Genomic DNA, 14,223 nt, shown 5'->3' on the forward strand with positions numbered 1-14,223 from the left:
AATCATGAATATTATTGGATTTTATTTGATATCAAACATACACACAAACAAAATAAATGAGCTATATTATTATCATGGTAGCTACTGAACTTTCAACTAACTTTATCATTATTTTCACCAAATGGTCAGTTGGTCAAGTTTCAAAAATCGTAATCATGTTAATGATTCTCAGTTGAAACATATCATTTCCATTTGCAATCATGATTACATTTCCGCTTCCCATTAATTCAAATGAATCCTCAGCATACAAACACATACACAGATAATAATAATGTATCATGTAAGGTGAACCATGTTTATTATTACAATCATGAAACTGATTTCTGTTTATTAGTTTTAACCATGATCGAAATGATAATGAGAAAGGATAACAAGCTAATCATTTGTAGTCCAAATTGAATCAAGACCTTATATCATCAATTGATAACAATGGTCAATATCAAATGATGAAGATAATGATAATATTAACAATCTGAGATTCAGATAATAATCAAAACTTTTTTTTCTGGTCTCTCAGAGTCAATGAAAAAAGTTCAATCTAATGAACTGACTTGGAAATCATTTTGTTGATGTTGATAGGAAACCATCATGATGAAAATCATTGAGAACCCTGAATTTGCCCTTAAGGCATTTCCATTGATATCTATTACCATCATCATCATCATCATTAGATAACATTGAGTAACCAATGGAAGTAACTTTTTACTTTTATGAGATTTTCATCATGATGATGGTTGAATCATCTAATTGTCTTCTTTTAGATTCCTTTTAGAACTTTTATTTTCTCTTCGAACTTTTTGAACCTTTCTCTCTCTCTCTCTCTCCTTGTACTCGACAAATTAATGGCTTGACCATTAACATTGGTCAAGTTTTCTTTTATTTTCCTCCTTGTCATCAACTAATAACTCAATCCAACTTGTTAATGTTCAACTGACCAGTGGCTAGTTATCATTGTTATCTGCATGCTGTTAATGATAACAAGCTATTCATTGTAATACAATATCATATGTTAATAATTTCTCATTTGCTTTTCAATTTGATTGTGTGGTTTGAACAATTAACTTGACCATTAAAAATCAATTTCATCTCGATGAAAAGTACTCACACTCAGGAACTTATTGTTATATTTGAACATTTATCGTCACCATTATTTGGGAATTTGCGAAGGAAAAAAAGTCCAAATGAGTCGAAGATGAAATCTTATGATTACTTTTCTCCCTATTAATACAATGTTCATTTCTATGTGAACAAAATCTCAGTCTATCAGGAAGATGAACTTTTATCATGACGATAACTTCATTCCACCATGAAATTGACGAGGGAGGGAAAATCTTTCAATGGATGACTACCTTTTACCATGGTTATTTATGAATAAAATGGTAAACAGATGATAACATAAAATGAATTTAGTTTATCTAGATAATCAAAACAATTCATATCGATACAATTTCGAGTTTGAAAAAAGTTCCACCATGAATGGTTGCTCATTAATCCATGAGCTTCAAACCTTTCCAATAGTTTTCAATTTCTAATCACAGTAAATGGAGTTGACTCATTTGAAGTAATTTCATCAATAAATACAAAGTTTCAACTTGATCCTCATCCGGTTCACCCTGAAACCACCATCAGTATCCTGAATAACTCACCGAATCATCACCATGAACATTATACTCATTTTTATGAGGGAAATAATTTCTCCTTCATTTTTCCTGGTGTATTGTTAAGATTCACAGTTGAGAATGGATAATATCATGAGAGTAACAATGTTAAAAGTGATTCCTTTAAGACTTGGAACATTATTCTCACCCCATTCCCTGGAAAAATCTTTAACTGAATCATTCCAACCTCTTAAAGGCTTCCAAAGGAGGAGGAAGAGGTTGAATATAAGACAGAGAGAGAGAGAGAGTGAGAGATGAAAACAATGTCATAAATATATTAATATTACAACAGATACAAACATTAGTATTTTCAGTTGAATACCTTTTCTCAGGGTGAGCTACATGATGATGAAATGGAGGTGGAAAAGGAGATTGGATATTATTATCCTCCTTTGTTGTTGTTTCTATTCACTGTTCAATCCCATTAAAACCATAATCCATAGACCATATCTTAATATCTACAGAGTGTATCTTTCATACCGGGTATTCATTTGACAAAGAAAATGCTTCCAATGCTTCAATACCTTTAAGTGAATATTTACCTGAATACTTTTTTTTCATTCTATGTGTGTGTGTGTGTATGTTCAGAGGATCAAATTAATTCCACTTCGGATAATATAACATATGCATCTTAATAATAATAATATCTTCACATGAATAGTTTTCCACCCTAAAGGTCATAGCATTTAAATTAACCACCACCGCCACCATTATGTTCATGATGATGATGATTAATTATCAGAATCGATTCAGTGATCGGTCAATGATATTTTGTATTCTAATTAAAATGATGAAGACAAAAAATATCACTAATTGTCTTTGTTTTCTTTCATTACAATCTAATCTTGTTAATTGTTTGCGTTATCATATTAACTAATTATCAACTAACAACAATTAGTAACAATTAATAACAATCGTGTCTACTTGAGCCTGTTAATAGTTTCATAGGAAAAAAAATAATTCTGATCACATAATTTTCACTCCATGTATTCAAATGATACATGAAAGTCATTGAACTTTACTTAAGGCAATTTTATTTTTGATTAACTAATTATAACTTGATCATGATTACCAAACTTAATCAAACTAATTAGTTACCAGAAACATACACATACAGAAATCAAGTTGATTAATCTAATAGAAACCTAGAATGTTAATCTGATTGTTGTAACAATCAACATGATGATGAAAAATTGATCAGATGAAAAAAAATCAACTAATCAAGTTGATTAAACAAAGATATCTAATTGATTAAATTCTAGTTTAATTGTCATGATAACAGAATATGATTAAGATAACTTATATTGTTCACCTTTAATCAGTAATCAAAAGCAATTAATCAAGATCTACACAAGTAATAAAATCAAATTGTAAACGATAATCATGATAATAGTAATTGAATTGCTTAGGAAATTTGTTTTTCTTTATCATAATATTCATAATCTGAATAATATCATGAAACATTAAGATGATAATAACAATAAAAGTGTAATGATTAAAGTTTCTGTATAAAGTTGATTGTGTTTTATTTGCTTCCATTTAAATTGTTGTTGATCATTTTAACCAATTTAATGATTATCACTCTCAAATTTAACTGGGAGTGGGAAAATTATTATCATCATCATGATAAATTTAATCTTTATAATAATGATTATGATAATAATTCATTTCAGTTAAATGCCCAGCCCATGATTAATTTTGATTACAATTTAGACTCGTTAGTTAATCATATTGTCATGATGATGATTATTATTATTATGTTGTAATATCTTCAAGGTGTTGGGATGAAATTCAAGTCGATTTCGTAAATAATCAAACGATTCAAAAACTTATTTGGAAATTTTTTTATATCGAACTTATAATTTTCTTGTTTAACTCTCTCTCTCTCTCTCTCTCAGAAGATCCACCAATATTTCTTGAAGTTTTCACCGAGAAAGATGTGAAACCCGGTGAAAGTGTCTCCCTGAAATGTATGTCCACTGGAAATCCACTTCCTCAGATCACCTGGAAACTGGACGGTTTCCCGTTGGACAGTATGAAAAACGTCAGAATCGGCGATTATGTGACCAACGATAACTACGTCATCTCTTTTGTAAACATCAGTTCCGTTTCCGTTGAAATTGGTGGCACCTACTCGTGTACCGCTTCATCTGAACTTTCAACCATACAAAATGTTGCTCCACTTCGAGTTCAAGGTCCACCTTTTGTCCGTTCAATGGCCAATTTAACTTTGGTCTCTCATCGGTCACTTATCGTTAAATGTCCAGTGGGTGGTTTTCCAATAGTAAATATTTTCTGGGAAAAAAGTGAGCTCCAATTTCAATTTATCAAAACAAATCTCCCAATTTTCCTCCTCAAGAGTTATCATCATTATTATTATTGAATGAATACCCTTCTTCTTATCATACCCTCATCATCATCTCGTTTATCATCATTATCATCATCTTACAGTTCACTTTAAACATTACATATTTTATCATCATTATTCAAACTATTATCCCCAGAATTTCATGATGATCATCATAGTGAACATTCATCACCTCCTCCTCCTCCTCTTCATCATTATTATTATCTTATTATTATTTAAATTAATCATTAACTTTAATCATCATGAAACTGATTACATGAGATGAACGATTAACAGAATCACCTTATTTTTTTCCCCTCCGTCTATTGATTGTTACATGAAAAGTTAATCAACTTTAACTGGCCAACATCCAGAAAAAGTCTTCATGATGATAATGATTATGAAATCATGATTTCATGATAATTTCATATTCTTATTTTGAAATCTGAATGCAAATGACACTTGAACCATTTTCATGGTAAACGTTTATCATCATCATTATTATTTAGCTCAAATTATCATCTCTCTCTCTCTCTCTCTCTCTCTCTCTCTCTCTCTCTCTCTCTGTTCATTGTATCATGATTCAGTTTGATGATCATTTACCATGGAAAAAGATTCAGAAACTCTGAATTCTTTGTTATTGTTACTAAATACATTAGATTATCTAATATAATGATAATATTTGTTATTTCTGGTTAAGAGTCATATTAATATCACACAAGAGACAATTTTCTTAGGATTCCCTCTGAATCCTCTGAACTTTTACCATGACAAAGTGAAATTGACTGAAAGCCTATTGATCCAGGAATTCAAACTGAAACTCAATTCAATTGAATCATTACTATTATTACAATAGATAAATTCAATTCACTCACAATCATTTAACTCGCAATTTTTTTCCTTATACTTTCATCTTCACCCACCCCACCGTTCAACCTCACCCACTCCTCCTTCTTGCTTACCTTTATTTTCACCACAGATTCATGTTCATATAATAGATAACAATAGAAAATGAATCTAAATTTAGTTTTAGAAAGGAAAAGTTTTAAGATGAGAACAAATATTATCGAATATTTTTCTTCATTCGATTATTTCAAATTAGTATTTTTCTATCATCATCGACTGATAATTTCTAACATTTTTTGTTCGAAATTCTGAAAACTTTTCTCTACATTCTATTCATTTGATTCATAGAAATGAAAAGAGAAAACGATAAATTGTCTTTCGAATTTTTTTTTCCGATTCATTTTTTTCTTCTTCCTCCTTTTCTTTCACCAACCAATTCAATCTTAATGGTTTTCATGGTAACTCAATATTACTCATGAAACTGTTTTACAAAGTTCCAAGTGTACAGTTCAGAACATTTGAAAATTCAATCTCTTCCCTTTTTCTGATTTATATCAACACTTTTTGATTTGTCTTTTGATTACCTTGTTTTCATCTTTGTCGATTGAACAATTTTCATTTCTCTCTCTCTCTGATGAATTATCTCAACTGAACTTCTCATGAGCTATTCTCATGTATTCGATAGGAAATGTTCAAAAAAAACGAAAAATTCTATTTCTCTCAACAGGAAAAAGGATATAACATGGTGAATTAACTCAATGATCAGTTTTCAATTCAAACTCAATCTCTCTCTCTCTCTCTCTCATCCCTCCCTTATCCACCTACACTCTCCCTCTTCTCACTCACTCTCTCATTGTTTCCTGATTCTCACTCTTTTGTTAATGAACTCTCATTATATGCATCAACTGAACATATGATCAATTTTCATGAGCATAAAATTCAATGAATTTCTTTCAGAACTTTTTATCTCTTTTCTCATATCAAATATACAAATCGAAACAAATTGAAAAAGTAAATAAATTAATCGCTAATCATTTTAAACCAATAAATCAGGTTCATAAATTAACCCGAAAAGTTAATCATTTATTTCACACAAATTCAGTCATGGTAAAGTTCATAATAGTTTTTTGAAATATGGAAACGGAAACCAAAGTTGAGAAATTTTTGTTCACCCATAAAAGGAAAGGGAAATGATGATGATGAAAATTTTGCTCTGATGATAAAAGACAAACATCATTCAGTTGAGTTCTCATTGAAAATCAACTCGAGAAAAGCATTTACCATGAGGAAAAAAAAGTTCATTCATCCTCATGAGACATTGATGATTTTTTATCAACAAACAAACAGAGATAAACAATACATATATCATTTTCAGGGGATTCTCATCTTGTTCAACCATTTAGGTATCATGATAATATTACCTTACATTTTGAATCGGAAGTTTTCAAAGATTTGGTCATCACAATGATGATCAATGGTGATTATATGTTACTGGAAGATTTCAATCTTATTCACACTCTTAAACTTGACCATTGCTCGAAGGAGATGATGATGGAGAGTGGACACAAGATGATTAGGGGAAAAGGTCACTTTGTTTGTGAAAAAAGGGTCAATTACTTATGTCCAGTGATCTTTACTCTCTATCATGGACACTCTTTCATCATAAAAGGTTTTGATGAATGGTGTTCCTTGGGTTGTTCTTGGGAGTGTAAAAGTTATTTTGAGTGAGAGAGAGAGAGAAAAAAAAGTTCCATCAAGAAAATCAATCGACTGACCATTACAATTATCATCGCAACTTTATTCATTGTCCAGTTACTAGAGAAAAAGTTTTTTTCTTATCAACATTCAATATCCATCTCGAACTTTATCCATTTTGAATCAATAATCATGGAAATTGATGATAGATGAGGAAAAAGCGAACTTTTTTTTCTTCCTCTTCTCTAGTTTCTCCTTTTACTTTCGTCGAGTTTGTGTTTTTCAATTTTTGGAATAAAAAAAAAGTTCTAAATCTTATCGATATTTCTTGTAAATAACTGTAATCGCTTCAAGATATTAGGTTAGATTCATGGAAACTGATATTGATATCCCTCAAGGTGGAGGATTTATCCATTCAGTTGAAGAAGATAAAGATTAATATACCTGGAAAGACAGGGAGGGTCAAAGAGAATATTGTAAATTCGAAAAGTTCTTGAAATTCTGGAAATGAAAAAAAATAATATAAGATAAATGTTCTGACGATGTATCTTTTCATACATGGAAACAAATGAATTATTAGTAACAATGATTAAAGTTGATTCAGTTTGTTTACCATTCAGATATAACTTGAAGCTCATTTATTATCAAATGATAAATATCATAGAAAACCAAATGCTGTAAATTATCATATCCTGAGTGTATATATCTGTTTGGGCGATATAAACATGAGCATTTCATTGAAAAAGAGAAAATCATTCTCACTGGAAATAATAACCCCCAGGCTATTACAAGATGAGATAAAAAAAATATCATTCCTATGAAAGTAACAAGCAAGAAAAAATCTTCTTGTTGATAAAATGATAATAATATTATTTGATTTTCATCCTTTTCCCTCCCAAGAAATAAGCATCAGATTTCATGATAGGTTAATGAAAATTTCATGGAGAAAACTTTTTCAATTATATTTTCACATTGACAATCAATTGATTATTAGTGGATATTCAAGTTAATAACTCAATAGGGATAATCAATCAATCGGTTGATAATAATAATAAGTTGACATAGATGACAATCAAATCCATGATATTTATTTATTTTTTTTTTTATATTCAATTGCAATTGAAACTCATGAAGTAAATTAAATCTGATTCTGATAACTGAAAACATCAATTATCATCATGTTTTGACTTGAACTTTTTTCCCTGATTCTGTAATGATATATATCATTATCATTGTTATTACATGTTTGGTGTAATTGTTATTAGCTTTTATTATCAGGGTGAAATTTCATGATTTTCTGGAACTTCAGACCAAGTTCTGGCAGCGAATTTGGTTTATCACTTTTTCCCCCAATTTCTATCAGGAAATAAATGTTACCTATGGTAGCTAAGGGTTCTTATATTATATATGTTGTACTTTTATCATGAAATTGATTCTGAATGTTTGGGTGGAAAGAGATTAATGGAATCAGATAAATTTACGATAATTATCATCATGAATTTTACCATCAAGATGTAGTTTATATATATTCTCATTTCAACTTGATGTTAGTTCAATTAGGAATTAAAAAATTGTCCATAAAAGTGAAAATTACTCTTTTTATCTTCTAGGAGGAAATGAAAGAGACGAAAAAAATTTACTGTGAATCTATTTTGTCATGAATTTTTATGGATTCGGAAAGTTCTGGGTGATTTTGGTCTAATTACTATTTTTTTATCTGATCTTGTCTTTCATTTTGATTAGTCGGGATTCAGTGTAAGGATTCATGGTGATTATGATGTATCTCTTTAATCAACTGGTCATCGAGTCACATTTTCATGGTGATCAATAAACATCATGATTAAGTTGGTGATGTGATTAGATCATATGTTGACCAAAAGGTGTAAAACCAGGACAGAGAGAGAGAGAGAGAAAAACGATTTTCTTGACACATTGAATTTGAATAAAAATCATGAACAGGAATCAGGGAGATGATTGATGAAGTGTCAACCAGAATGAAGCGAAAAAGGAGAGAAAAAAAATTTCGAATGTCATCTTCATCCTCTCTTTCCCTCTTTATCCTTTATCATCCTCATCATCACTCTCACCATGATGCTAATGTATCATCATCTCATTTGCTTGTTTCTATTTTCTTATTCCTCTGCATGTCATCTTTGCTTTACCTTTTTTTCCAAATGGAAAACAATTGAACTGAAAAAAAAATTCTAAATTCTAAATTCTGTCTGCCCCACCCTTCTGAATAAAGATGGTAAACGTTTACCCAACAATCATCGTCAAATTCTGGATAAAAATGGAACCCTAATTGTATCAGATATCACCAAAGAATCAGATGAAGGATATTATTCATGTTCAGCAGTAAATGATGAAGGCGTTTCTTCAACCAATGGATTCCACCTGAATATCCAAGGTTAGCAATAAACTCCCATGAAAATAAACCTCTTGAATCTACCATTCGATAACATTAAAGATAATTCATTCAATCAGATTACCATGAGAACGAGACAATAATTGATTTCACTTCATAATCATGAAATCAAAGTAAAATTCACCGTCTACAGATAATCTCAAATGATGCGAATACGATTGAAACTCAGGAATAGTGAACAAGGTGAAAAAGGCGAAAATTGAATCAGAAAATTTGATTTGCCTTCTTAAGTTGATTAGAGAAAGAAAAAATTGAAAACAGAAAATCAGATTAATCCATTAGCTTGTTAATCTTTCAATTGTTGATCCATTAGGTGAAAACTTTACCACCATGACAATGATAATCATCATGAGGAAGTTGAATAAAGATTCATTTCCTTGATGAAGGTTAATTGTGTTTTCTAAATTTAAAACTGTTAATAAACATTTTCTGTATCATGAAAAGTTCAACAGGGAAACTTTCCCACTATTCAAATTAACTCAACTTTATCCCAAATATTTGCATATAATTTGCATAAAATTTTAATTTGGACTAAATTTCTTATTGTATTCTCTTGATTTTGTTTCCATTTCAATGGTTTTTTAATTGTTATTTGTTAATCATTTTCCTTTTACTCTTTAATTTAGTTGCACCGAAAGTTGATCAATTTGTGTTACCAGTTGACATTCAAATGGGTCAACGTTTATCAATCAGCTGTACAGTAATTAAAGGTGATCCACCTTTTCACATTGAATGGTTAAAAGATGGTGAAACAATAAAGGAAACAGATTCATCATCAGCTTCCGTTTCAATTCATCATCTTGCCGATTATTCATCGACCATTTTATTTAAAGCGGTCAAGAGTGACCATCGTGGTAACTATACTTGTCTGGCTACAAACGCTGTTGGTCAAGATTCACATTCACAAATGATGGTCATTTATGGTGAGTATGTAACAGATTATCAATTAATCATCATGATAAGAGTTCTGAGTTTTTATATTTATGGAAATTCAGCAAGAAAGATAAAAGAAAGAAAGAAAAGTTTCATTCTCATCTCGAACTCTCATTCAATTCGAATCTGTTATTTCTCATTATATTCAGATTAGAACTTTTCTTTTTGCTGTGTTTGTACATTTCGAAGATGAAGAAGAAGGTGAAAAAATTCACAATAATCATCTTTTCCATGATTATCATGAAGATGAATACAAATGAAACTTCATAACCTAATATGTTGAAGCCTTTAAGGCACTAACTTAGTTAGAAAAACATTGACAATCTGCTACATGGTAAATGAAATGTTCAGAGTCTGAAATTTCATCATGAAAACTTGGTATTGTTGTTGTTTTCCTTTTCATGGTAAAAGTTGAGAGTGAAAACTTATCTCACTTTCTAAGCTCTATTCCTATTCTGAGATGATGATGATCACCATCATGGTTATTCAATGAGCTCTATTCTGTTTGGAACAGCATTTTTTTGGCTAATATGTATATTTCTGAAGAAAGAAAATTTCTCAGAACTTTTTTACCTTCATTTTGTTTTTCTCACCTCAGACAATTTACCTTTTTTTTACTAATGAATTTCCATACGGAATTCCATGCACTTTTTTCATACTGAATTTCTATGAACTTTTTTTTCTATTCACAGTTTTCTTAACTTAAACTCGTAAATTGTTTTGAAAATTTGTTAAATTTTCTGTTAAACATGAAACAAGATGATAACCAAATGATGTTGATTATCATGATGTAAACAACATGAAGATTGATCAGAGAAAAGATTAGTAGAATTTACAAATTGTAAAGTGATTAATTGTCAATCTTTGGATAAAAAAAACTTTGGATTAAAAAAGTATCAAGTTCCATTCACTATCATGTAAACTTTCATGAAGATAAACATGAAAAAAGTTCACTTTAAGAATCCATGTTAATCCTTATCACTTGTCAATTTTTCAACTTGAATGAATTCATATGAGAAGTTAAATAAATACTATTGGTCAAGATTCATAGTAAAAGTCATTCTGATTACTGACAAGAGATGAAGATTAGGAAATGATTGACCAGTAAACACTTTCGATAATATTAATTGTTATGAAAAAAGTAAAATAATAACTTTGAAACTCCCAAACCGAAAAAAGTCACAATATCAACTGAATTAAGATTCATATTGATGCTATTTGAACATTGACAAGAAACTGCCCATTGGTCACTAGTATTAACTTTCCACCTCGGCCTTTGATTCAATATCAACATTTTGATAGCCAGTTAACATAAAAATCATGTTAGCATAACTTAATGATAACCATTAGAATCATGATTAAATTAGCAATCAACTGAACATTTGTACTCGTTTATTAATATAAAAGTTGACAGAAAATTGTTCAATGGTTAAAATTAACTCCATGAAAATTATTGTAACCAACATAATGATTAACATTTTCTCACAAAAAATCTATGAAATTAGTTGATTACAAACTGATTCAGTTCAATGTCTATTCCATCATCATCATGATAATCTGATTTCCATGATATCGTTTTCCCTACCAACCTTGATACCTTTATATTATCATATCATTCCAGTGCTGATAAGTTGAGTATCGATAATGAAATTGATGATTATGATGAGACTATTAATTTTATCATGAATATGAATCAGAAATATGATTCTGTCAATATGATAAGTAAAAATTTCTCTTCTATTAATAAATGATGAATATGCAAATTAATATGTTTCATTGGATGATTAAGATGATTAGTATGAAAAAGCTCATCATACTCATCATCATGTATCAGATTATATCCTGAATATAATTCAGTTTATCACCATGATGAAAAAATACGAGAGATAGAAAATTTTTAACCTTCAATTTTATCAAAAGTTTTGGGAATTAAACTCATCACCAAACTGTTACACCAACAACAATTTAAATCTTTAATTGTATTATTTCAAAAAAGGATTAACGGTAAATTCAATTAGTTCAAACATAAAGAACATTAAATTTGAACAAATTTTCATATTTTTCTTTCTCTCTTCCATGATCATTACCATGGAATGAATTTCCTGAAAGTGGAACAATATTTTCACCTACTCCCTGTTGAATCTCAACCATCATGCTCTCCATCACATTCCCACTTTCACTTGCAATTTTCCACCTTTATCATTTTCTCCACCTCTTCATCATCTTCATCTTCCTCATCCTCTTCTCCATGCACAAAGTTACTTAAGCCCAGAGAAACTGTTACTCTGGTATTGTTGTTGTTATTATAAAGCTAATGCAATTTACCATTGGACACAAGGGATAGTGTTCAAGATGAAGGTGGGAAATGGGTGGAGGAGGAAAAGGATGGAGATTATAATAAGAATCAGCCTTATCCTTTCTCGATTGATGAGAGAGTGAGGCAGGAAAAAAGAAACATCTTCTTACATTGAAGATTATGTTTCGTAAAAGTTTTACATCGAAAATTATACTTTTACCTTTCATCATCTTCTTCTCATCATCAGTGTTACTTTACATCTCATTGAGTAACTTTACCTTTATGTCTTATCTCCTTCTCTTCATGCATCACCATCCAACTGAATCTCCATGAATCTTTTCCTGAATATAATATATATATTTCTGTCCATTTTCATCTCATTTTTTCTTCTTCTTCTCATCACTTTTATCCACCATGCATGGGGAATTAACTGAGAGAGAGGTAATAAGAATCAAATGAATAGGAAGAAGCAACAAGATTTGTTTTCTCACTTTCCACCAATACTCTCTCACCAATACTCTCTCCCGTTTACTGACAGATAAAAGATGAATCTCAGAAAAATGAACAGCCAAGAAAAGATAATATCATGTGTAAAGTAAATGGATTCATGAGACTCTTTGGTGAAACGATAACTTCAACTCCCTGAACGATATCACAATCATTGAAAATGATAACAATTCAAAGTTAATTGTAACTAAAAAGCTCTTGATAATATGACTCCAATTCAAATGAAAACTTTTAGTCTTATTGAAATCAATATGTAGTTTTGAATAATAGGAAAAAGTTTCGAAAACAACTTTTACCATGAAATTGATACAAATTTTTTTCGATAAAACTTCATGAGAAATTTAAGTTCACCTAAAGATGATTATGATGGTAAGTTCAGTTTAAGATTTTATTCTGATTATATCAGAGATGAAGTTATCATTAATGACATGTAATTAACAGACTATTATCATAGGAACTTTTTTTCATGATAATTTTTTCCCATCTTTTTTTATCATGGTAATCATATTATAATAATAATCATGCTTTTTTCACATTTATATATATCATTAGAATGACTGAGAGAGAGAGAGAGAGAGAGAGACTTAGATGATAATTATCATTGAGATTGTAATGATAACTGAATCATTTGGAGTTGATAATTAAGTTATTTATATTTATCATGATGAAAGGAACAAGAATCTGAATCAGAATCTTGAGTAAACAAAAACATGAGATAATAATCATTGTAAATGAAATGGATTAACCTTTTATCACGTTAGAATGATAATGATGAGAGAGAAAGAGACTGAGGGAGACAAGGAAGATGAATGGAGTGGATAGTGGTTGTGGTGAGTGAATACATGATGACGAGAGGGAGTTGATGTTATATTGTAATGACGATAATAAAGTTCAATGTTTGATAATAAGTAGATATAATATTTGTATGTGACTTGGAAAAAAAAATGGAAAACAAACTAACTGACAATTGTAATGGTTCTGGTTAACTTCATGATGATTATGAAGATGAACTTATCTCAGAATCGTCTATGAGTATGAATACCCTGATACAATTTACTCGAGGTATATATTATATGATTACAGTGCAAACAATTACATTAGATGATTATATGGGAATTTCATGTTAGATTATTTTTTTTATTCGTCATATTTTTCTTTCCTTCATCTTCTAATGTATTATTATTATTATATTATCAGTTTCATGCTGATTATCAACATCTCCATGATTATTAATGTATTGGAAATTGATTGGAACTCGTTATTAATATTTGCCTTCATCACTTTGACAATTACCTTAGGATATTATGATGATGATTAGTTGTTATTATTTTTTTTTTCTTCAATTATCTTAATCCTTCTAATCCTAATCTGTTTTCTATGTAATTTTCTAGCTCCACCTCAATGGATTTACGAACCTGGTGATATAAGTTCAACTAAAGGTGAACAAGTTTGGAGTAATTGTCAAGCTTCCGGGTTCCCGACGCCCTCGATTATTTGGAAAAAGGCTCAAAGTAAG

General features: G+C 29.9%; 1 protein-coding gene across 2 annotated transcripts in view; it reads left to right on the forward strand.

Annotated features, from left to right (window-relative positions):
* The window catches only part of LOC128396568 (cell adhesion molecule DSCAM-like), a 33,017-nt gene that overhangs the window by 2,182 nt on the left and 16,612 nt on the right, over window positions 1-14,223 (forward strand). Inside the window, exons 2-5 of one of the 2 annotated variants that reach the window (XM_053357173.1) lie at window positions 3,557-3,964; window positions 8,792-8,953; window positions 9,598-9,894; window positions 14,099-14,218. In XM_053357173.1, coding sequence (XP_053213148.1) covers window positions 3,557-3,964; window positions 8,792-8,953; window positions 9,598-9,894; window positions 14,099-14,218 — 987 coding nt within the window. The remainder of the gene's footprint in view (window positions 1-3,556; window positions 3,965-8,791; window positions 8,954-9,597; window positions 9,895-14,098; window positions 14,219-14,223) is intronic. The other variant, XM_053357181.1, reaches the window with a different exon arrangement.

The sequence above is a fragment of the Panonychus citri genome, unplaced genomic scaffold, assembly GCF_014898815.1.
Source record: "Panonychus citri isolate SS breed McGregor unplaced genomic scaffold, ASM1489881v1 Contig00023, whole genome shotgun sequence".
Taxonomy (NCBI): Eukaryota; Metazoa; Arthropoda; class Arachnida; order Trombidiformes; family Tetranychidae; genus Panonychus; species Panonychus citri.